Genomic DNA, 24,080 nt, shown 5'->3' with positions numbered 1-24,080 from the left:
TTTCATAACAACTTCAATTAATGCAAAAGTCCTTTTCATATTTTGTTATTCAATTTATTTTTTGGATTTTATTTTTAAACAAATATAAATAACATTAAAAAATTAGGGAAAACTATTATTTATTTAAAAATAAATAAATATTCATACATAAAACTAAAATTAAATAATTTTAACATTTAAAAGATAAAACAACTATTCATGTCACATTAAAGTAATGATTACATATTCTAACAATTGGCCAATTTGAAAAATGAATCTCATCGCAAAGGTTCTTAAGGTAATAAAAGGACATCACATTTCATCTCTTAGCTCAGGTGGAAGCACATGGTCATAGTCATATACAACATAGCACTATTATGAATGTTTCTGTGAATAATCACCCAGATGTTGCAAAACCTGATATAGAGCAAAATATCGTGGATTCAACTCCATCTTATCAATATCAAAATAGAAAATGAGTGAATATATTCATATGAAAAATTGAAGGAAAAAATTGCTTCATAGTGGCTACAGAAAAGTCTAGAATACATGACAAATTAGATTTCCTGCCCATATTTTGTGAGTCCATACTGGGTCAGTTTGTTTTAGCTTAAAAAATGGATTCTTTATTTGTATTTTCAAAAAAATCAATTTTATAAAACTGTTTTTTAAAATATTACAAGTTTTTTTATGTTCGTTTTTTCTAACTTGAAAGATTAATCTTGACATCCTATAACATAAACATATTTGTTGAAGATCAAAACATAGTCGAAATCATAATTTTAAAAAAAATATATTTCAAAAATGTTTTTTATAAAAAACTATTTGAAATAACTTCGACATGGTCACAACAACTGATGAGGGAAAATAAGGTTAAATTGGCAGAAGAATAAGGATTCAAGCGGCGGCTAGGAGAATGTATGGATTGAAACCCATACTGAGTATCATATAGGAAAATATTTTGATGTCTTTTATTAATCATGACATGTATATAATATATCATAATTATAAATTACATACTAGGAAACTAATTATACCTAATCAATACAAATATTCCTTTTCTAATATATCATTGGTGTACAATATACATCACAAATAATTGTGTGTTGTCATGTTCTGTCATACTCCTCTATGCCTAAGAATGTTATCTGTAATTGACACCATATTGTTTATCCAGGTGATGCTAATTGGCTTAATTGGTTGAAGCAATGTTCCATTTGGCACATCTTCAACACTAGAGTTCAATTAAGTTAAAATCACACGGATAATCGCCTTAAAAGCTATTGCACAGAAAATTGTTAATTAAGATCAATTAGAGTTCGTCTCCACATAGGGACAACAAAAATATGTCTAAGCTTTCAATATCAACTTCATATATTTCACTTCAATCTTCTTTAGGTAGTGGTTTAGGTCACTATTTGGGATGGAATACAACCACTAGGGACCTGAAAAAACAAAGTACTTCAAGCCTTTTCTCAAGGGACAATCCTTACGCCTAATGTTTTGTTCTTGCTTCACTTTACAAATTAATTTTAAGTTGATATGCATTTCAATGCTTTTTGTGCATTAGTAAAACTTGACCTCTTTTCCCCACACCCAAGACACATATTATAGTGGTATACCTCTTGTAAGGAGGCATTTCCAAAAATTCACGCACAATATCAGTCTATATGGGTTGAATGATAGAGTTAAAGTGGCTCCATCTTCGCGTTGCTAGCATAGAAGTGATTTTAGAAAATTCATTGTCTTCCAATTGAAAATCCATTTCTAGAAAATATTTATAATCTTGATTTGTTCAAATCTCTCTACATGGCTTGAAGATAAAAATCTAAAACCCTTCTCAGGTTTAGAAGAGTTTCCTGGTTCACTTCTCTGCGACCATTTATTTTTGCTAGTATAATCATAATTACAAACATAAGGAGATGAAAAATAAAAAATTAATAGATTAAAGGGAGTAAAAATAGAGTATATGATCGCGACTTTATGAGTCGATTGGGGTACTAACTGCAAGTGCACAGTTCTATCGCGTAGTTTTAAAAGGTATCGATCCCACAGGGACTTATGAATCGATATACCGTTTTCTAAGGTTACTTCGTAAAGCTAAGGAGGATGATACTTTGATTGTTTGGAGGAAAAGTTAAAACTAAAATAAGATCTAGGTTAAATATCAATTAAGCGGATATCGGTATGTAGTTCGTCGTAATTAGGGAATCAAGTCTTCGTTGGTTTCTTGGTTTTAAAATAAATCTTTTCAGTGGACACCATTGATTAAAAGTCTTCTCTCAAACTCTCGCTCTGTTGAATAGACCATGACTTTAAATTAACGTAGCTGTCACTTATTAGTTAAGTCCAAAATCACTTTTTGAAAACAATAGAATCTATAGAAACTCTTTTTAAGAAAATACTAATCGTTTAAACACCCTCGTCTCAAACTCTCGCTTTGTTGACTTAGATTATATAATTAAATTCAAATGCTTAACTCTCGTCCTACATTTAACTTTCAAAAATACTTTTTGAAAAAGATTAGAATTTAATTAACTCTAAAAATTGCTTTCGCCCTGATCTAGAATTAATGTCCAATTTACACTGTCCAGTTAAAAACTCAAACTTTCGTTCTATTGATTTTAACTTCTTTAGTCTTTTACTCTCGTACAAAAACCTAAGTATTAAACCTGTAAGTTGAGACCATAAAAAGAGTGATTTTATTTTTAAACGTAATTAAACCAACTTAGTTTTGATTCCTTCATTCCGCTTACTATACATACCGATACCTAAATAAATTAGCCGGACATGCTAAACAGATCTAAACAATCATCATGCTTAAATAAATCCATCTCAGGCAAACAATATAAATAAACAATAATGCAGGGCATATATAAATTCAAACAATAATTAAAGAACCTGAATAATTAATGGCAATCTTGAACACTCCACCACAAACCGGTTGGATTTGTTCTTGAATTCTTCAATCGGACAGGAAAATAAAAAGTGAAGGAATAAAAATCTAGGATCTAACGTAAGGTTAGATCCAGTAAAAGATACACAATAGTTTCCGGTGTAGAAACTATTGTGTGAAAAATTAATTAAGTGCTGAAAGATTGACTGGAAAAGAAAATAAAAATTGCAAATAAAGTAAAGACTGTAAAAAAAGGTAATGCTGTAAAGTATGCTTGCACGGCCGGAAAAGAAAAAAGAACGAAGAAGAGATCCCCTTAGGGTTGGAAGGAAGTGACTATTTATACTAGTCCACTTTGTAACGGTTTCCAAAGCTTTCCCGTGTAAAATCCTCACGTTCCAAGAGTCAAACGAAATAATAGGCTTCAACGTGCCTCTGTTGCGTTTCTGAAGCCAAAAATATAGGATAATGGTGTGACGTCCGTCACACCATGTGTTACGCTCGTAACACAAAGCAGCAGGGCGTGACGCTCGTCACACCTTGTGTGGCGCTCGTCACAGGCTCAACGCTCATGGCTTGTATTTTTGGGCTGGGCTTTGGTGAAATTGCTTCTCTTCATTTCTTTTTGCACCTCCTTTTCTTCCTTTTTCACTTATGCTTCAAATAAGCTACCTGAGATAAATAGAAGGAAAAATACCCAGTAGTATCGAATAAAATGAAATAAATTGAAGCGAATAATAATATAATTTAATTAAATCGAGTCCAAGAATGTGATATTATTTCATGTTATCAAACTCCCCCATACTTAGACCTTTGCTTGTCCTCAAGCAAGATACAGTATAAAAATCATTTAAAAATAAGCCAGATGAAATTTCAAAACACGCATCAATTCGTACCAGGTTGCAAGTAAACCTTGTTTAGAAATAACCTGAGTCTAATCTTGACATCAAGAACTACCGTTACAACATCCGGTAACCTTACCTCATACAAACCAGTTCGAGTCATGCTATTATAACCAGCCTAGTTCTTTTTCTCTTATTTCACCCGTTTTCATTCTAGCGAAATCACATTAAGCCCTTTATCGTTTCACGCACATAGTGGAGTGACCGGTTAGTGATTTTGATCCCCTTTTTAGCTTGAAGCTCTGGTACATTAGTCGGATAACTTCGTTTCTCGGTCCATTGCAAATTGCGGGGGATCGGACCGTAGTCCGCCCTACCAAGTTCAGCACCAGATACCTGCTGAACCAACTCATAATGGATCTTTCGTATTATGTTTTTGTATGATCTGCAACCTTTAAATTAAATGATCTGGTAAGGATCACCTAACTTAGTTAGTGCATTTCCTGATATATATATTTTTTTTATTTTGGGAATCATTCACTTATATTCATCGGCCCTCCACGTAGTTTGCTATTAAGATGGTGCTGACTTCTTGTATAAACTACTCGGGGTTATTATAAAGTTAAAAGTCCAGGGACTTGTATAACAGGTACCTTTCTGATCTAACATGTTGAGGTTTGTTTAGAGCGTTGGTATGGTAATAATTTTGTCTTGATTTCACTTAAGTTTGATAAAATAAGCAACCTTTATATTTATTGATTGTGTTAAATTTTTGTTATGGCTCAAAAAAATTGAGGGGAATAGATAATGGAAAATTTTCACACTAGGGACTTAATTTTGAATATATATATATATATATATATATATATATATATATATATATATATATATATATATAATATATATATATATATATATATATATATATATATAATATATATATATATATATATATATATATATATATATATATATATATATATATATATATATATATATATATATATATATATATATATATATTTCTATATATAAGAAAGGGAAATAACAATGAAAAGGGAAAGATAACATACTTGAAAAATGGAAGATTTAAAGAACAAGGTTTTTCCCCCCCACACTTAAATGAAACATTGTCCCCAATGTTTCAAAGAAAACAAAAGAAATAGCAAAAGAAAAGGAAACTAAAATCAATGCTGCCTGGCGCCTCTGGTTCTTGGACCCGGTGATCGTTGACGTACTTCTAAGTCGTCAAACCTGCTGAGCAACTCAGTGAACCGCTGATCGGTTATTGCATTCCTCGCTTCCTGTTGTTGTTGCATCTGGCGCATCATCTGCATCACTTCGAGATTCTGCGCTTGCATACCATCGATAGCATCCATGATGTCGTCGTTGGTTGCTGGCCTTCTTCGTCGACGACGTCGTGAGGATGGACCAGCTGCATTATCGGAAGGGTTAAGCGGGACTGATTGTTGTGCAGGAACCTGATCACCTTGCTCCATTTCTGCAAACTCGTCTGGAGGCGGGTTTGCTTGTGTAGGCTCGGTAGCTTCGGGAGCATTCAGATCATAGATGTGGCGGTTGGGATTGGTGACATCTGTTAGGGCAATGTTGGGTAAAACAACACTTGGGACTTCCTGGTTGTTCACCATAAGGTAATACCCTCCGCCTACCCTGTTTTTGATTAGGCGGCTGGACCGACAGTAGCTTATATCCATAAATAGGGGTGGGAGAGATTGTAAATTCTGAAGTCGATCCCCAAGATTTAAGCCAAGTGCTATGGTGGTGATTAATCCACCAATTACAAAAGGTTGACGGCCTCTAGCACATAGGGTGCGGATATGATGAAATAGGAAGGAAGCAGCGTTACCTGTGTATCTGCTGCAAAGACGCAGTGGAGGAAAAATAATTCCTTGGCGTTGACTTTGCTGTTGTTCGGTCGACCAAAAATAGTGTTTTGCAGGATGCGGATGAAGTACCGGATGGTTGGGTTATGTATATGCGAAGCAAGTAATACATCCCAGTTGTTGGTTTCCACACCAGAAATTTTTCTAAAGAGGTCGAAGGCGTTTATATGCCACTGGGAGTTCGGAGGTATCCTAGGGTGGACTTGACCTTCTACAGGGAATTGTAGCATGGTGCTCAATTGGTTTTGGGATAGGGAGTACTCGGTGTTGAACATGTGGAAGGTTGCGGTACCGGTTAAGTACTCGTCTTCACCGGTAGGAGTGTTGTACGAATAAGAACTTAAAAATTCTAAGGTGAGAGTGGGGTAGGTAGGTTGATTATGAGTGCATAGAAAGGTTAAATCAGCAAGGCGGAGCATCCATTGGATACCTTGAAGTAATCCTAATTCTTGTAAACAATGTAAATCAGGATACCTGGTGGATTGGACGCCTCGCTGTTGGAAACGCTCAAACTGCTCCCTTTGATAATTTTTATCTTCGGATCGGAAAATGATATTTCCGAAATCTTGGTTTCCCGCCATACCGATAAGTGGTTTGAAAGAGGTAATAAGGAGAGAAGGGAAATGAAATTGATTTTATAGAATGGTTTGTGGTGTATGAAGAAAGGTATGGTGGGTATTTATAGGAAAAGATTTGGAAGTTGGAAATGGGGTGGTTGAAAAGTAAATAAATGTGGGTAAATGTGAATAAATGGGGAAGGTAAAAAGTGGGTGGTGTAACGGTCGTGTCTCCAACGGTTAGTAACGTTCACATAGTCTGCAGGTGTCACGCTCGTGACAGGGGTGTTACGGGCGTCACAGGCACTTGGTGTGACGACCGTAATGGATTGTGTGACGCTCGTCACACAGTCATTCTTGCAACGTACTTTGTTTTTATCATTATATTTTATTGTTGTTATTTTGTTATGCGTATGTTTATTTTATTTTGCTATTGTGATACTTTTAAATTGCCTTGCATGCTATTCTACTTTCATAATATATATATATATATATATATATATATATATATATATATATATATATATATATATATATCTTTAATAAGTTATGTAGGTAGCAACAGTAGAGAGCATTATTGATAGATATTGCATAAGTCATAATAAAGTAAAATAAATCAATAGCTTCATAAAATAATCATAATGTAACATTGGAAGACAAAAGCAAACATGCGAAAGAAAAACAAATACTAAAATAATTTGAAACAAAATTAATGAATAACCTAAACTAAAACTAAGTAACTAAGAAAAACAACTTCTATCCATCTGCATGATCTCTGGCCGGAGGAGCAAAGGAGTTAACACGGTTTAGCAACTCGTGGAACTGATTTGTCATACTGTTCATGTATCCTAGAAATTCTTGTCCCATGTTAGCTAACTCTTCTCTGAGGGCGTCCTGTTCTGACATCAAAGCCTGAATGGTGGTGTTATAATTTGCTCTGGGCATATGATGTCTAAGATCGGGTATTGCCGATTCTTCGGTCGGGACAGGTTGAGGAGGAGGATCAATATCATAATAACCAGATGGTGTCTGAGGGTCAGATTCAGCATAAGGGATCTGGTCGTCACAAATCTCATAGTCCTGGATGGATTCAGTAGATCTAGCAGGAGAGGGTATTCCGTTCAGGTTGTAGAGCCAATTATTGCGGTTATAAACACTAGTCCTTGGACTAGGCAAGGTGAATAGGCAAAGAACTTGGTTGTTAATTATAAGCTCAAACTCTTTAGACCCTAGGTTTGCTATAAACATAGTGTTGAAGAGGAAGGGTATACTCATAGTCGCAATGCCACAAAAAGGGCTTAAGTCAAGCATAGGTTGACGTAATCCGATAGCATTACCAATCATGGTTATCAAGCCGCCTATTTGAATTGGTGCTCGTTCATCTTGGATAAGGCGGTCAAAATTTGCCAACATAAAAGTGGCACCGTTTACTGGACGATTCTGGGAAGCACAAAATATGATGAAGAGTTCATCACGTGAAACTGAGGTACTGTTTGACTTCTTCCCAAATAAGGTGTGGGTCAGGATCTTATGGAAATAACGAAAGGCCGGGTTATGTATGTTTCCAGAAAGAAACTCATGTTCCTCGGGATCGTCATTTCCAGTCAAGCTTCCCCAAAAGTGTTCAAGTTCTCTATATTCAAAAAGTTCTTCTTGGCTCACTGTGAATGTATCAAAAGAGGTAGGGAAACCTAGAAGGTTGGTAAAGTCTTGAATGTTAAATTGATACTCCATGTTGAACATTCTGAACTGGATGAAACCTCTGCTTATTCCTTTTCCATGGCTGGGTAGATAGATCAGAGAACTAAGGAATTCTAGAGTCAGTCTCCGGTAAGTGACGAATTGTCTACGGATAGGAGTGGTTTCCCACCCTATTTGACTCAGCAAATACAAGACACTCTCTCTTAGTCCAAGGGCAGTCATTGCCCAATCATCAGCATACAAACTAGGTAGCATCTCTCTCTCTGCTAGTTCCTCAAACTTTTGTTTCTGAGCTTTCCCTCTGAATTTGATACCCATACGATCAATTTGTCCCATCAGGTTAGTGTTAGCTAGAGAAAAGAAAAACAAGAGTTTTAGTCAGGATTTGGCCAAATGCCGAAAGAAGAAAAGAATAAAAATTTTATAAGTTAAAATAAATTAAGAATGAATACTAAATAAAATTTAGAAGAATAATTAAAGAAGAAATAAAAATAAAGATAAAGAATATTTGTGGGTTGTCTCCCACTAAGCGCTTTGTTTAATGTCGCAAGCTCGACATAAACACTACCAAATATAATCTATAAAATTTGGGGGCACTACGTCTAAGTGTAGGACTTGTGAATCTTCAATGTTCTCTGCATGACGATAATGTTTTAGACGCTGCCCGTTTACGATAAACGGTTCAATGGATTTTCCTTTAATTTCCACCGCTCCACTGGGAAAAACATTGGTGACTTGGAAAGGACCTGACCATCTAGATCGTAGTTTTCCTGGGAATAGCTTTAGCCTAGAGTTAAATAACAGGACTGTATCGCCTTGTTTGAAGATTTTCCTTGATATGCGCTTGTCATGCCATTGTTTTGTTCTTTCTTTGTAGATTCTGGCATTTTCGTAAGCGTCTCGTCTGAGTTCCTCTAATTCGTTTATATCAAGGATTCGCTTTTCACCGGCGGCCTTATAATTTAAATTTAGATTTTTAATAGCCCAGTAGGCCTTATGTTCTAATTCTACCGAGAGGTGGCAGGATTTTCCATAAATAAGCTTAAATGGGGTTGTCCCTATGGGAGTTTTGTAAGCGGTTCGATACGCCCATAAAGCTTCTGGTAGTTTCAATGACCAGTCTTTCCTTGAGGTGGCGACTGTTTTTTCTAATATTTGTTTGATTTCTCTGTTAGACGCTTCCACTTGCCCACTGGTTTGAGGGTGGTAAGGTGTCGCTACTCTATGCCTTACACCATACTTAAACAGTAGTTTTTCGAGTACCTTAGATATGAAATGCGATCCACCATCACTGACTACTATTCTTGGGACACCAAATCTTGGAAATATTATATTCTTAAAGAGTCTAGTTACTACTCGTGTGTCGTTTGTTGGAGAAGCTATAACTTCAATCCATTTTGATACGTAGTCAACCGCTACGAGTATGTACTTGTTACCGAAAGAAGGTGGAAAAGGTCCCATGAAATCTATCCCCCACACGTCGAAAATCTCTACTTCTAAAATGCCCTTTTGTGGCATCTCATCACGTCTAGATATGTTTCCTGTGCGTTGACATCTATCACATTTCTTGATAGCCGCATGCACATCCTTCCATATGTTTGGCCAATAAAGGCCGACTTGTAGGATTTTGGAGCAGGTCTTGGATGTACTTGCATGTCCACCATAAGGAGCGGAGTGACAATGTTGGATTATATTTTCTACCTCTTCTTCAGGTATACACCGACAGAAAATACCATCGGGGCCTCTTTTGAAAAGTAAAGGGTCATCCCAGTAATAGTGTTTTATGTCATAGAAGAATCGTTTCTTTTGCTGGTAGGATAAAGTAGGTGGAACTATTCCGGCAGCTAAATAATTGACGAGATCAGCGTACCATGGTGTAACACATATAGCTAAGGTGGTTTCTACCTGTTTATCAGCTTTATTTTCTTCCAAAGTAGCTATAAGTTTATCGTACGAGAAATCATCGTTGATCGATGTTCTTTCCGGTTCCAGGTTTTCAAGTCTAGAGAGGTGATCTGCTACTACGTTTTCAGTTCCTTTTTTATCTTTGATTTCCAGATCGAACTCTTGTAGCAACAGGATCCACCTTAGGAGTCTAGGTTTAGCATCCTTTTTTGTTAAGAGGTACTTGATAGCAGCGTGGTCGGTGTAAACGATTATTTTAGCTCCGACCAAGTAAGAACGAAACTTATCTAGTGCAAACACCACTGCTAAGAGTTCTTTCTCGGTTGTGGCGTAATTCATTTGTGCTTCATCTAGAGTTCTACTTGCGTAATATATGACGTGAAGCTTTTTATCCTTTCGTTGTCCTAAAACAGCGCCCACAGCATAATCACTGGCATCACACATTATTTCGAATGGTTCATTCCAATCTGGTGTCTGCATTATGGGTGCAGAGATCAATGCTTGTTTAAGAGTTTGGAATGCTTCTAAACATTTATTGTCGAAGATGAATTCAGCATCCTTCATCAATAGTCCGGTCAAAGGTTTAGTTATTTTAGAGAAGTCTTTAATGAATCGTCGGTAAAAACCGGCATGTCCTAAGAAGCTTCGTACTTCTCTCACAGTTTTCGGAGGTTGAAGGTTTTTGATTACCTCTATTTTGGCTTTGTCTACTTCAATTCCTCTATTTGAGATGATGTGTCCTAAAACAATTCCTTCTTGTACCATAAAGTGACATTTTTCCCAATTAAGTACTAGGTTTACTTTTACACATCGTTCTAGAACTCTTTCTAGGTTTTCAAGACATTCTTCAAAGCTTTGTCCGCATACGGAAAAGTCGTCCATAAAGACTTCCATGATGTTTTCGAGAAAATCGGTGAATATCGCCATCATGCACCTTTTGAAGGTTGCAGGAGCATTGCACAAGCCAAACGACATTCGTCTATAAGCGAAGGTGCCAAAAGGACACGTGAATGTTGTCTTTTCTTGGTCATCAGGATGAATTGATATTTGGAAGAAGCCTGAATAACCGTCTAGATAGCAGAAATGAGAATGTTTTGCTAATCGTTCTAACATCTGGTCAATGAATGGTAAAGAGAAATGATCTTTTCGGGTTGCTTTGTTTAGTTTCCTATAGTCAATGCACATTCTCCATCCCGATTCGATTCGTTTGGTTATAGTTTCTCCTTTTTCATTTTCGATAACTGTTATACCTCCTTTCTTTGGTACTACGTGTACAGGACTAACCCATTTGCTATCAGATGTAGGATATATGATACCTGCCTCTAATAACTTGGTTACTTCCTTCTTCACTACCTCACTCAGGATCGAGTTTAGTCTCCTCTGATGTTCCCTAGAAGTTTTACAGTCTTCTTCTAGCATGATGTGGTGCATACAAATAGAAGGACTTATTCCTTTAAGATCGGTGATGTTGTACCCTAGTGCGGTTGGATATTTTCTTAAGATATGCAGGAGTTTTTCGGTTTCGAGTTTTCCTAGGTCTGCATTAACTATCATTGGTCGTTCAAGTTCTAAGTCTAGGAATTCATATCTCAAATTTTTGGGAAGTGTTTTCAGGTCTAGGGTTGGTTTCTTAAGGCATTGCGTAGGGTCCGGTGTTATTGCTAAACATTGGTTGAGTTTGTCTTCTACAAGATAGTCAGACAATTTGTCATTTTCTAACTCTGTTTCTTTTATGCATTCATCGATGATATCCATGAAGTAACATGTGTCTTCTATTGCAGGTGCTTTCAAAAATTGGGAAAGAATGAACTCAATTTTCTCTTCTCCTACTTCGAAAGTGAGTCGTCCTCGTTTTACGTCTATGATTGCACCGGCGGTTGCTAAGAATGGTCTTCCCAATATAATGGGTGTAACTTCATCTTCTCTAATATCCATAATTATAAAATCAGTTGGAATGTAGAATTGACCTATGCGCACGGGAACGTTTTCAAGAATTCCTACAGGATATCTAACAGAACGATCTGCTAGTTGCACAGACATTTTAGTTGGTCTTAATTCTCCCATTTCTAGTTTCTTGCATATGGATAAAGGCATAACACTAATACCGGCTCCTAAATCGCATAAGGCTTTATCTATGACAAATTTTCCTATGTGACAGGGTATAGAGAAACTACCTGGATCTTTAAGTTTAGGAGGCATATTCTGGATTATAGCGCTAGATTCAGCAGTGAGTGTAACAGTTTCGCTATCTTCAAGTTTCCTTTTATTAGAAAGAATTTCTTTTAAGAACTTAGCATATGAGGGCATCTGCGTAATAGCTTCTGTAAACGGAATTGTGACGTTTAATTGTTTCAGTAGGTCAACAAATTTTTTAAATTGGCCTGTGTTATACGGTGAACTGACTTTTGTGTTTTTGCTTTGGAAAGCAAATGTCGTGGATAGCAAGAGTCGCCACCGACTTTTCTTTTATCCAATAAGGAAAGGCGGAAAAGAACAGGAAAGACCTTGATTAGATTTTGGGTTCGGGAGGTACATTATACAAAGGGAAGGTGTTAGCACCCTTTGTATCCATGGTTATCCATAGGCTCTTAATTGCTTAATCACTTATGTTTTTCTTGTCCGAGAAAATGTTTGAGAAATATGGTGTGTTTAGAAAATACTTTGAAAGGAGAGTTTAACTTTGTAATGATTCTTGTACGAATGTATACAAAGTGTTTATCTCGTTTAATTTTGAAAGATGTTTAGAAAAATATAACTCGACGATGATTCTGGTGCGAATGTATACCAAGTGGTAATTTTCTAAAAGATGTTATGAAAAGTGTGAGGTGTGAAAAGTATTTTAAGCTGTGAGCAAGCATTTAAGAGTTATGCCTAACCAAGGTCTTTATAGGTATTTCCTATCCTTAGGAGGGTAAAATTGTCCTTACTATTGAGAAGCAAGTAGTCTTATCCTTTGGATGTAAAGGGACATCGTAGGGTCGTCGATTGGTCATTGAAGGCAACATTTGTAAGGATACCTTAGCATTCGAAGGGACGATCATCATTTAACCGTAGGCTACAACGACGGGCCATCGAGGGACAAAATCATATATTCGCAGGCAACATCCGAGGGACTATGATTTATCTTATAGGGACATGATGATTTAATCGAAGGGTCTTTGCTAAGTGTATCCCCACATTCGCGGGACATGACCGTAATACCGTAAGGCAACAAAGAGAGGGCCAAGATCATATATTCAAAGGCAACATTTGTAATCAGTTAGGTAATTAGGATGAATCTCCACAAGGGTATCCCACAAATAAAGTGGAATACCTAGCAAGCTACCTTCTTCGGGAATGTGTGAGCCCTCACAAAATTCAGCAAACAGGTCAGAATACCAAATGGGGTGCGATCAATAGTTGCACCGAACAAAGGAATCGCAGCAGTAATAATGTCAGGCCAATAATACATAGCTATGATAGAACATGTCAGATAAGCACATAACAGAACGAAAAAAAATCAGCGACTGTCATGTTCGCTACTGCCTCGCCTAGCGAAGGCTCGGTGAACACTCGCTACATGTTCGCTTAGCGATGTGCTAGCGAACGACTGCGGGTTTTGATTTTAATAACAGTACGATTTCAGCAAACTCCAAACCCTATGGCATCCATTACAAAAATTACATGGTTAAACATTCAAGACATCCATGCATACTTAAATCCACATGCAAAACCTAAGATACATTTATAAATTCAATCATAATGCCACATGTAAATTAGGAGCATAAAGCGGTAGTGGTAGTGCAAACCTGTTTGCAATTGAATTGCAATGTTGAATTGGCAGATCACTCTTAGGGTTGGGGTCGGATTGAGTTGGGCGGAGGTAACCTTTGTGCAGATTGAGTTTCCTTCAGGGTTTCCTTTAGGGTTGCTCTGAATTCTCTTGGTTAGCCTCCAGGGTTTGCTGTCTGTGTGGGTTTGTGTTTCCCTCTCTCTGTCCTTCGTCTCCTCTTTTCTGAATGAGGTCTTGGTATTTATAATAGTTTTTGTGACCTAATGGGCTCAGAATGAAGCCCAAAATTTCTGGTATTCGCAAGCTTCGCTAGGCAAAGGATTTTGCTCGCCTAGAGAGCAAGCCAGTTTAAGTCATTTTCTGGATTTGGCCGCCTGTGTGTTGGGTCTTTGTTCCTTTAAGATCAATGTCTTGAAAAATGAGTTGGATTGCCTTGAAAAATGTCTTGCAAGATTAACGGGCAAATTTTGGGGTATGACAGCCCGCATCTTTGGTTTTAATAAGCCTTTGAGGGTAAGGGATAGGTGGTTTATAAGGTGGTGGAGGTACATAGGGTTCTTTCTTTTCTACGGTTTCCTTATTACTCTCTTCCTTTTCCTTAGGTTTACTTTCTTCCTTTTCCTTAGGTTTACTTTCTTCCTCAGTTGACTTTTTAGAGTTTTGGTTTTCAGTTCTTGGATCTACCGGTCCTTCCACTTCTGTTCCACTTCTTAGTATGATTGCATGAGCGTGGCTTTTCGGGTTAGGTTGGGGCTGTCCAGGAAATGTACCAGTTGGGGCAGCAGTAGGCGCTTGTTGTTGAGCTACTTGTGATATTTGTGTTTCCAGCATTTTGTTATGGGTAGCCAGGGCATCTACTTTACTTGCTAGTTGTTTGATTTGTTCGCTAGTGTGTATATTCTGGTTTAAGAAATCTTTATTGGTTTGCTGTTGAGAAGCTATGAAGTTCTCCATCATTATTTCCAAGTTGGATTTCCTAGGAACATTATTGTTAGGTGTAGATGGGGTCGGCTTTTGATATCCAGGAGGTATAACTGGGGCTTGATTTGGAGCTTGTCCTGGTGCGTATAAAGTATTATTACTCTTATATGAAAAATTAGAATGATTCTTCCAGTTTGAGTTATAGGTGTGCGAGTAGGGATTTCCTTGAGCATAATTCACTTGCTCTACTTGGATTCCTATTAGGAGTTGACAATCTGCAGGAGTGTGACCTTGGATTCCACAGACTTCGCAATTCTGAGTTGCGACAACCACGGTGGTTGGAGGTGATACATTCAAACTTTCAATTTTCTGGGCAAGGGCTTCCACTTTTGCATTAACATGATCAAGGCTACTTATCTCGTACATGCCACTTTTCGTTTGAGGTTTCTCTACCATTGCTCGGCCGCTTCCCCACTGATAATGGTTTTGGGTCATGCTTTCGATAAGTTGATAAGCATCGGCATAAGGTTTATCCATAAGTGCACCACCTGCGGCGGCGTCTATTGTTAACCTTGTGTTGTAGAAGAGACCATTATAGAAGGTATGAATCACTAACCAGTCCTCTAAACCATGGTGTGGACAAAGTCTCATCATGTCTTTGTATCTTTCCCATGCTTCGAAAAGAGACTCGTTATCTTTCTGTTTAAATCCATTTATCTGGGCTCTCAACATAGCTGTTTTGCTCGGAGGAAAATATCGGGCAAGAAAGACTTTCTTCAACTCATTCCATGTTATGACTGAGTTGGAAGGAAGAGACTGAAGCCATCTTCTAGCTTTATCTCTTAACAAGAAAGGAAAAAGACGAAGTCGAATTGCCTCTGAAGTGACACCATTAGCTTTAACAGTATCAGCGTATTGGACAAATACGGATAAATGAAGGTTTGGATCCTCGGTGGGATTTCCAGAGAATTGATTCTGTTGCACTGCCTGTAGTAGCGAAGGCTTAAGTTCGAAGTTGTTTGCTTCAATTGCGGGTGGAGCAATACTCGAATGCGGCTCATCTTGCGATGGAGCGGCGTAATCTCGAAGAGCACGAGCTGGTTCTGCCATCTCGGGTATCGGTGAAGGAAGAAGATTTTTGAGATCAGGAATTTCGATAGGAGGGAGATTGTTTACAGCACGATATTCCCGAATTCGTCGTAAGACTCGGAGATATAGTTCGATGTCGTTGATTCGTAAGTAAAACGGCTCGCCTTGTGAGCGAGTGTGTGGCATACAAATCAACGAAAGAAGAAGAAATAAGAATTGCCTTAGTCTCTACAGCGTAACAGAAGAGTTACGATATCGACTAAATAAAAGTCCCCGGCAACGGCGCCAAAAACTTGATCGCGACTTTATGAGTAGATTGGGGTACTAACTGCAAGTGCACAATTCTATCGCGTAGTTTTAAAAGATATCGATCCCACAGGGACTTATGAATCGATATACCGTTTTCTAAGGTTACTTCGTAAAGCTAAGGCGGATGATACTTTGATTGTTTGGGGGAAAAGTTAAAACTAAAATAAGATCTAGGTTAAATATCAATTAAGCGGATATCGGTATGTAGTTCATCGTAATTAGGGAATCAAGTCTTCGTTGGTTTCTTGGTTTTAAAATAAATCTTTTCAGTGGACACCATTGATTAAAAGTCTTCTCTCAAACTCTCGCTCTGTTGAATAGACCATGACTTTAAATTAACGTAGCTGTCACTTATTAGTTAAGTCCAAAATCACTTTTTGAAAACAATAGAATCTATAGAAACTCTTTTTAAGAAAATACTAATCGTTTAAACACCCTCGTCTCAAACTCTCGCTTTGTTGACTTAGATTATATAATTAAATTCAAATGCTTAACTCTCGTCCTACATTTAACTTTTAAAAATACTTTTTGAAAAAGATTAGAATTTAATTAACTCTAAAAATTGCTTTCGCCCTGATCTAGAATTAATGTCCAATTTACACTGTCCAGTTAAAAACTCAAACTTTCGTTCTATTGATTTTAACTTCTTTAGTCTTTTACTCTCGTACAAAAACCTAAGTATTAAACCTGTAAATTGAGACCATAAAAAGAGTGATTTTATTTTTAAACTTAATTAAACCAACTTAGTTTTGATTCCTTCATTCCGCTTACTATACATACCGATACCTAAATAAATTAGCCGGACATGCTAAACAGATCTAAACAATCATCATGCTTAAATAAATCCATCTCAGGCAAACAATATAAATAAACAATAATGCAGGGCATATATAAATTCAAACAATAATTAAAGAACATGAATAATTAATGGCAATCTTGAACACTCCACCACAGACCGGTTGGATTTGTTCTTGAATTCTTCAATCGGACAGGAAAATAAAAAGTGAAGGAATAAAAATCTAGGATCTAACGTAAGGTTAGATCCAGTAAAAGATACACAATAGTTTCCGGTGTAGAAACTATTGTGTGAAAAATTAATTAAGTGCTGAAAGATTGACTGGAAAAGAAAATAAAAATTGCAAATAAAGTAAAGACTGTAAAAAAAGGTAATGCTGTAAAGTATGCTTGCACGGCCGGAAAAGAAAAAAGAACGAAGAAGAGATCCCCTTAGGGTTGGAAGGAAGTGACTATTTATACTAGTCCACTTTGTAACGGTTTCCAAAGCTTTCCCGTGTAAAATCCTCACGTTCCAAGAGTCAAACGAAATAATAGGCTTCAACGTGCCTCTGTTGCGTTTCTGAAGCCAAAAATATAGGAGAATGGTGTGACGTCCGTCACACCATGTGTTACGCTCGTAACACAAAGCAGCAGGGCGTGACGCTCGTCACACCTTGTGTGGCGCTCGTCACAGGCTCAACGCTCATGGCTTGTATTTTTGGGCTGGACTTTGGTGAAATTGCTTCTCTTCATTTCTTTTTGCACCTCCTTTTCTTCCTTTTTCACTTATGCTTCAAATAAGCTACCTGAGATAAATAGAAGGAAAAATACCCAGTAGTATCGAATAAAATGAAATAAATTGAAGTGAATAATAATATAATTTAATTAAATCGAGTCCAAGAATGTGATATTATTTCATGTTATCAGTATACATAATTTACGTTAAAGAAAATTTGGGCAGGAAACAAAGAGTTACATTATGCATGCTCTGGTTTTCTTAAATACCAACCTACATACACCCATGGCCAACATACACATGTTTCCCCTCCTTTATGACAACTCATCACCGGGATATGGGTCAGCGTATATGCATCAAGTTTTTGCATATATATACACTCACAATCCAAGAATGACTAAAGTTTCTCAGTTTTTTTGGTTGCATATTTACACCCTACATCATCGTATATACTCAACAAAACATGGCCAAATGTTTTTTTCTGATGCAAAACTTTTCCATACTACGTCTTGGCTGATTTTTATTCATAAAATTAAAAAAAACTAAAACTAAGGGCAGGAATATCACACATTGGTTGCCTCACATGACACGCCTTTGTAATGTCCTTAGCCTGATGATCTATTTTTATTTACATGGTTCACAATGGTATGGATTCTGTAGGATCAATCTAATTCTCTTATCTAATAACTTTTCAATATATGTTCACTGGCTTTAAAAGTCAAATCATTGTCCTCGTTCTTCAATTCTACTGCTCTATGTGGAAAGATGTAACACCTTATAAATTCCGACTCTTTCCTTTTAAAAAGATAAACAATATTATTCTCAAAATAGTGATGCATATTCACAACATGCATACTCTTCCAAGTTAATTAAATCCTTTCAGCAAAATTAACGATGAACATATACTTTAAATTATCTCTTAAAAATAAAGTATTTGATTGAATCTAAACAAATCCAAAACAATAAACTCAAACAACGCTAACGACTCGTTCCCACTGTTACATATCAAAAAAACTGAAAACTAAATAACTAAAAAACGATATAAAAAATGAAGGAAAGAATCAATGCCATCTTCCAACTCACATAAGCTATTTCTCCTCCTGAGTATCTATACCACATCGTATAGAACACCATAATAAACAAAAGAAATGGGTGAGAATACGCTCAAGTATACTTGTGGTGCAAAACATAAAAATGGTAGCATATTCACATAAATCAACAAACATATCACATATTCATAACAACAAAATAATTCACAGTACTTTTATATATGCAATATGACCAATAATGTCGACTCATTGCATGTGATACAAATTTAGACATCAGAGGTATGTTACTGATCTCATCTACTCAACAATAGTTCCTCTTCGAACCAGGTTCCACTTTGAACACCACTCATCATTGATCCCTACTTCTGAATCATTCACTCATCAGTGATCCCCACTTCTGAATCAACCATTCGTTAATAATCCCCACTTATGAATCAACAACTTATCTCAGGACCGAAGTCCACACATTAATCACTCACTCCAAACTACACATCTAAACATCAGCAACATATAATTACAACTCGTCTTATAATGACACACACATTTCAAATATTGTTTAACTTATCATAACATTTTATCACAACGATTTGTCACGCTCTTCGTCAACTCATAACAACCCTTAAGTTCATGATTATATAATGACTCAATAATCATCTCATAAAACGTATCACAATTAAATATGCTCTTCATATTTTTATACCTTTAACCTCTAAATTGTTATCATAAGGTAGTATTATGCATCATCTACCCAACTCTTCGAACTGCACCTCATAATAGATTTCCTCACACAAAATTCAAAGGTCTTCTACGGCCCCCCGTAGCACCCAACATGACACGTAGCGTCCCCCCAAATAAACCTTGTTTAGCATGCCTCTAGTAGAAAAACCATAGGGTTTCTACGACCCGTAGTAGTGCCCCAAAACCCCAAAAATTGTTTCACGGTTTTGTGCGGTCCTTTCCAACCTTGCATCAGACCCAAAATCATAATTTTTGTCATCTAATATCCCCAAAACATATCATACATCATTGTATATGAAAACATATGAAATTAATGAATTTTCAACATCCAAGTCAGTATTATATCATCAATTGACCATGTCCATAATACCAAAACCCCAAACATGAACAACAACCCAATAAACTGTACATACAAAGACATACAAAAATCAACATCAAAATTAACACACAAAAATCACACTCATCATAGCATATGAATTGAGTTTCACAAAAATCTTCCTCAAACATATCGAACATCAATAACGGTGAAAAAGATGGGGAAAAAAACCTATAAGAGGGTGAGGATCCCTCTCCACCCTTCATGAATTTGACACCAATGTTAGAGTATTTCTCCTACCTTAATTTTCAGCAGTAAATCACGGGTCTTGGCTATGGTTTTCCTCTTCCTAGAGTTCCTTAGGGTTCCTTGCCTTTTTTTCTCTTTTCCAACTTTTCACGTATCAGACCAACTCCCATTCCCCTCACTTTTTCTATATAATTGACCTAATACTAATTTGTTTAGTTCATAATTTTTCCTTAATTATTAGTAACTCTCTTATTAGCCCACCATTTTTACAAAAATACGGATTTCCACCTGAGAACTCAAAATCCTTATTTTTCTATTATTTTAATTAAATAATAATATCATGACGATCTCCTTACCTCTCAAGTATTTCACCTCTCGATCATCAATTCACAATGGTAATGCCACCACGGTCAAGTTATCTCTCACGTGGATATCATCCATTTGAACATATTTCCGAAGTTGAGACAAGTGAGACACAATATGAAGATTCAAAACAGATAATGGTAAAGCAACTTTGTAGGCCACTTTTGCTACTGACTTTGAAATATGATAAGGACCAATGAAACGAGGTATGAGCTTTCGAGATTTCAATACACGACCATCACGAGTCACTAGAGTGACTCTAAAAAAATACATTATCTCCCTCTTGTAGTTCAAGTGCTTTCCTCCGCTTATCATGATAACTCTTCTGCCTGCTCTGCGAGGCTTTCATCTTCTCATGAATCATCTTGATCTTCTCAGTAGTCTGTTAGACGATCTCTGGTCCAAGCATAACACTTTCACCAGAATCATACTAACGTAAAGGTGTCATACACCTTCTACCATACAACGCTTCAAAAGTAGACATTTGAATGCTATAATGGAAACTGTTGTTGTAGATAAAATCAATCAAAGACAAGTAAGTATCCCAACTACCTCCTTTCTCCAACATGCAAGTTCTCAGTAAATCTTCTAAAGACTGGATGGTCCACTATGTCTGATCTTTCATTTGCAGTTTATTAGAAGAACTTAACTGTAACTTAGTTCCCAAGGCTTCCTGCATTCTCTCCCAGAACCTCGAAGTGAACCTCAGATTTCTATCCAACACAATACTTGAAGGAATACCATGTAACTTGACAATTTTCTCAATATAAATCTCAGCAAGCTTCTGCAACAAATAACTGATCTTTATCGGAAGGAAATAAGCATATTTATTCATCCTATCCACCACAACCAAAATTGAATCATATCCCTTTGTAATCTTCGACAAACTCATCACAAAATCCATAAAAACGATATCTCATTTCCACTCAAGAATATTCAACGGTTGCATCAACCCTGATAACTTTTGATGCTCTATCTTTGACTTTTGATAAGTCAAACACGATCACACAAACTCTACCATGTCTTTCTTCGTACCTGGCCACCAAAACATCCCCTTCAAGTCTTGATACATTTTAGTAGCTCCTGGGTGAATACTCAAACTACTCATGTGACCTTCCTCAAGAATTCCTTTTTTAAGCTCTGGAAAATTTGGTATGCAAACTCTATCTCAGAACCTCATAATCCCATTCTAATCTAGTATGAAGTCAACCTCTTCACCTTGATTGATTAACACTAATCAATCCCAAGTCCAATTTGTAACCTTCTCTGATCTCCTCAAGAACACCACTAGCTAACTTTAGCATACCCAACTTCACACTGTTAGGAGTCACCTTGCATACTAAACTAAGATCTCTGAACTACTCGACATATGCAACGACTTTCTACTTAACACATCAATTATGACATTAGCTTTACCAGGATGGTAACTTAACTCAAATTTACAGTTCTTCAAAAATTCATGTCATATCCTCTGCCTCATATTCAACTCCTTCTGATCAAATAGATATGGTAAACTCTTATAATCATTGAACACTTCAAGTCTAGAGCCTTCTATAAATCTCCAATAGTAACCATCCAGACCCATAAAACTTCTGATTTCAGTAACTGACTTAGGAGTCTCCACTGTAAAATGTCGTTTATCTTCGACGTATCCATAACTATTCCACCACTAGAAATCACATGACCAAGAAAAATCAATTCTTGTAACCAAAAGTCACACTTCGACAACTTCGAATACAACTTCTTCTCTTGTAAAGTCTACAACACGACTCTCAGATGTCCATCATGCTCTTCATCTAACTTGGAGTACCAAAATATCATCGATGAACACAACCACGAACTGATCCAAGTAAGGATGGAATATCCTATTCATATACTCCATGAACACACCTGGCACATTGCACACACCGAACGACATCACTGAATACTCATAGTGACCATAGCGAGTTCTGAATGCAATCTTCTGAATATCTTCTGACTTTACTCGAATATGATGATAACCCAATCTCAAATCAATCTTATTGAACACACACACACACCAACTAATTGATCCATAAGACCATTAATTTTCGGAAGAAGGTACTTGTTCTTGATAGTAACCTTATTTAGTTATCGATAATCAGCGAATAACCTCATGTTATCATCTTTCTTCTTTACAAACAACACTGGTGCTCCCCGTGGTGAAACACTAGGTCGAACAAACTTATTCTTAAGCATATCCTCTAATTGTTTCTTCATCTCACTCAGTTCTGAAGAAAACATTGTGTAAGGTGCCATCAATACGAGACTAGTACTAGGTACTAAGTTTATGGCGAACTCAACCTCGTGCTCAGGCGACAAATCACTAGTGTCGTCTAGAAACACATCTGGAAAATCACACACCACTCGAAGATCACCAATGACGTCTTGGCTTGTATCTTTCAAAGAAGCAATCATCATGAACATTCGAGCATTATCCTTCAAGGACTTTTCCACTTGATTAGCAGACATAAACATCAGATCTTCACCTTCTTCAAACTCATGAAACAACATTGTCTTGTCAAAACAGATGATATGAACACGGTTGAACTCCAACCAATTCATTCCCAGGATAACATCAAGTTGACTTAATGGTAGGAAGATTAAGTCAATACCAAAGTCCTTACCATAAATTGTCAAAGGATAACTCAAACAAACCAACAAAGTAGACGCTAAACCATTAGTTAGGGTATCAATGTTCATACTCCCAATCATAGAAGACACTTTAAGATTCAACTTTATAGCATAATCAAGAGATATGAACGAATGCATCACACTCGTATCAACAATAACAATCAAGGAAACACCATTAATGGAACATGTACCTCGAATTAAGTTATCAGAATCAGTAGTCTACGCTCCATTCAAAGCAAATACCTTTCCCCTAAACTGAGCTTTCTTTGGCTTCTGGAATTTGGTACTAATATGACCAGGTTCTCCACAGTTGTAACAAGTCAGACAAATACTCTTACACTCAACAATACGGTGTACTAGCTTCCCACACTTGAAACATTTCTGACCAGAACTCTTACACTGATTAGCACGATGACCCATCACTCCATAGTTGAAACATCTGACAGAAGCAGGAGTGCCTCCCCCACTTGTTCCTTTCCCATATGTAGCCTTATTATCTCCCTTATCAGCTGGAGCTCCGTAAGGTTTTCCATGGTTTTGATTTCCATTTTTTTCCTACTAACACTCTTGTAGTGAGCAGATATGGAACCATTATCTTCATCGTAGATCCAACACTTGTTAACCAATACTGAGAATTGACGAATCTCCTGGTAACCAATGAATTGCTTGATCTCTGAACGCAAGCCACTCTCAAACTTAATACACTTAGATACTTAAGCTTTTACCCCATTGTAATGAGGGAAGAACCTAGAAAACTCTTTGAACTTAGTTGCATAAGCAATTACAATCATGTTTCCTTGCTCCAGCTCAAGAAACTTGATCTATTTCTTGCTACGCACATCAACAAGAAAGTACTTCTCAATAAACTCAGTCTTGAAGTTCTCCCAAGTGATCTCAATACCTGTAACTTCTAACCTTTGGCAAGCATTATCCCATTAGTACTATGCCTCTTCAGCCAACACGTGTGTCCTGAACAAGACCTTCTTAGCATCCATGCAAGTCATCACTCTAAAGATCTTTTCAATCTCTTGCAGCCAGCTCTGAACACCCTCAGGGTTGTATCTCCCTTTAAAAGTCGGTGGTTGTTTCTATAGAACTTTCCCAACCAACATAATTCATCTGCCATTCCATGTTGATTCTACAACGCCTAATTTGTCTGACCCATCACATGAGCCATAACCTCCAAAGCATCAGCGCTTGCGCGATCATTTCTTCCAACCAGTCTCATGCACCCAACAAACAACAATTAGAAGAAACATGCATCGACAATGTCCATACACATGTCGTATACTAGGTAACAAATAACATCACAAAACCTGGCCGGA

General features: G+C 36.9%; 1 protein-coding gene and 1 non-coding gene across 2 annotated transcripts; one reads left to right on the top strand and one right to left on the bottom strand.

The window, feature by feature from the left end:
* The first annotated feature begins 15,102 nt into the window (after positions 1-15,102).
* On the top strand, positions 15,103-15,209 carry LOC127110018 (small nucleolar RNA R71). The gene has a single exon (XR_007797258.1). It is a non-coding gene; the product is annotated as a small nucleolar RNA R71 (small nucleolar RNA).
* A 7,003-nt stretch (positions 15,210-22,212) lies between these two features.
* Positions 22,213-23,546, bottom strand: LOC127103285 (uncharacterized). The gene is made up of 3 exons (XM_051040556.1): positions 23,481-23,546; positions 22,999-23,310; positions 22,213-22,857 (listed from the first exon to the last, which is right to left on the bottom strand). The coding sequence occupies exons 1-3, from the start codon at positions 23,544-23,546 to the stop codon at positions 22,213-22,215; spliced, it is 1,023 nt and encodes a 340-aa protein (XP_050896513.1).
* Positions 23,547-24,080: the final 534 nt, after the last annotated feature.

This window comes from Lathyrus oleraceus, chromosome 7 (genome assembly GCF_024323335.1).
Source record: "Lathyrus oleraceus cultivar Zhongwan6 chromosome 7, CAAS_Psat_ZW6_1.0, whole genome shotgun sequence".
NCBI lineage: Eukaryota > Viridiplantae > Streptophyta > Magnoliopsida > Fabales > Fabaceae > Lathyrus > Lathyrus oleraceus.
This window is presented reverse-complemented; position numbering and strand designations above follow the sequence as displayed.

Excerpts from the sequence above, each read along its gene's own strand:
- LOC127103285 (XM_051040556.1), bottom strand. The coding sequence starts at position 23,546 with ATGATTGTAATTGCTTATGCAACTAAGTTCAAAGAGTTTTCTAGGTTC. Across the intron at positions 23,311-23,480 it reads TCTTCCCTCATTACAATGGG|GAAAAAAATGGAAATCAAAA; the intron begins GTAAAAGCTTAA and ends GAGTGTTAGTAG. Across the intron at positions 22,858-22,998 it reads AAGCTCAGTTTAGGGGAAAG|TTGAATCTTAAAGTGTCTTC; the intron begins GTATTTGCTTTG and ends TATGCTATAAAG.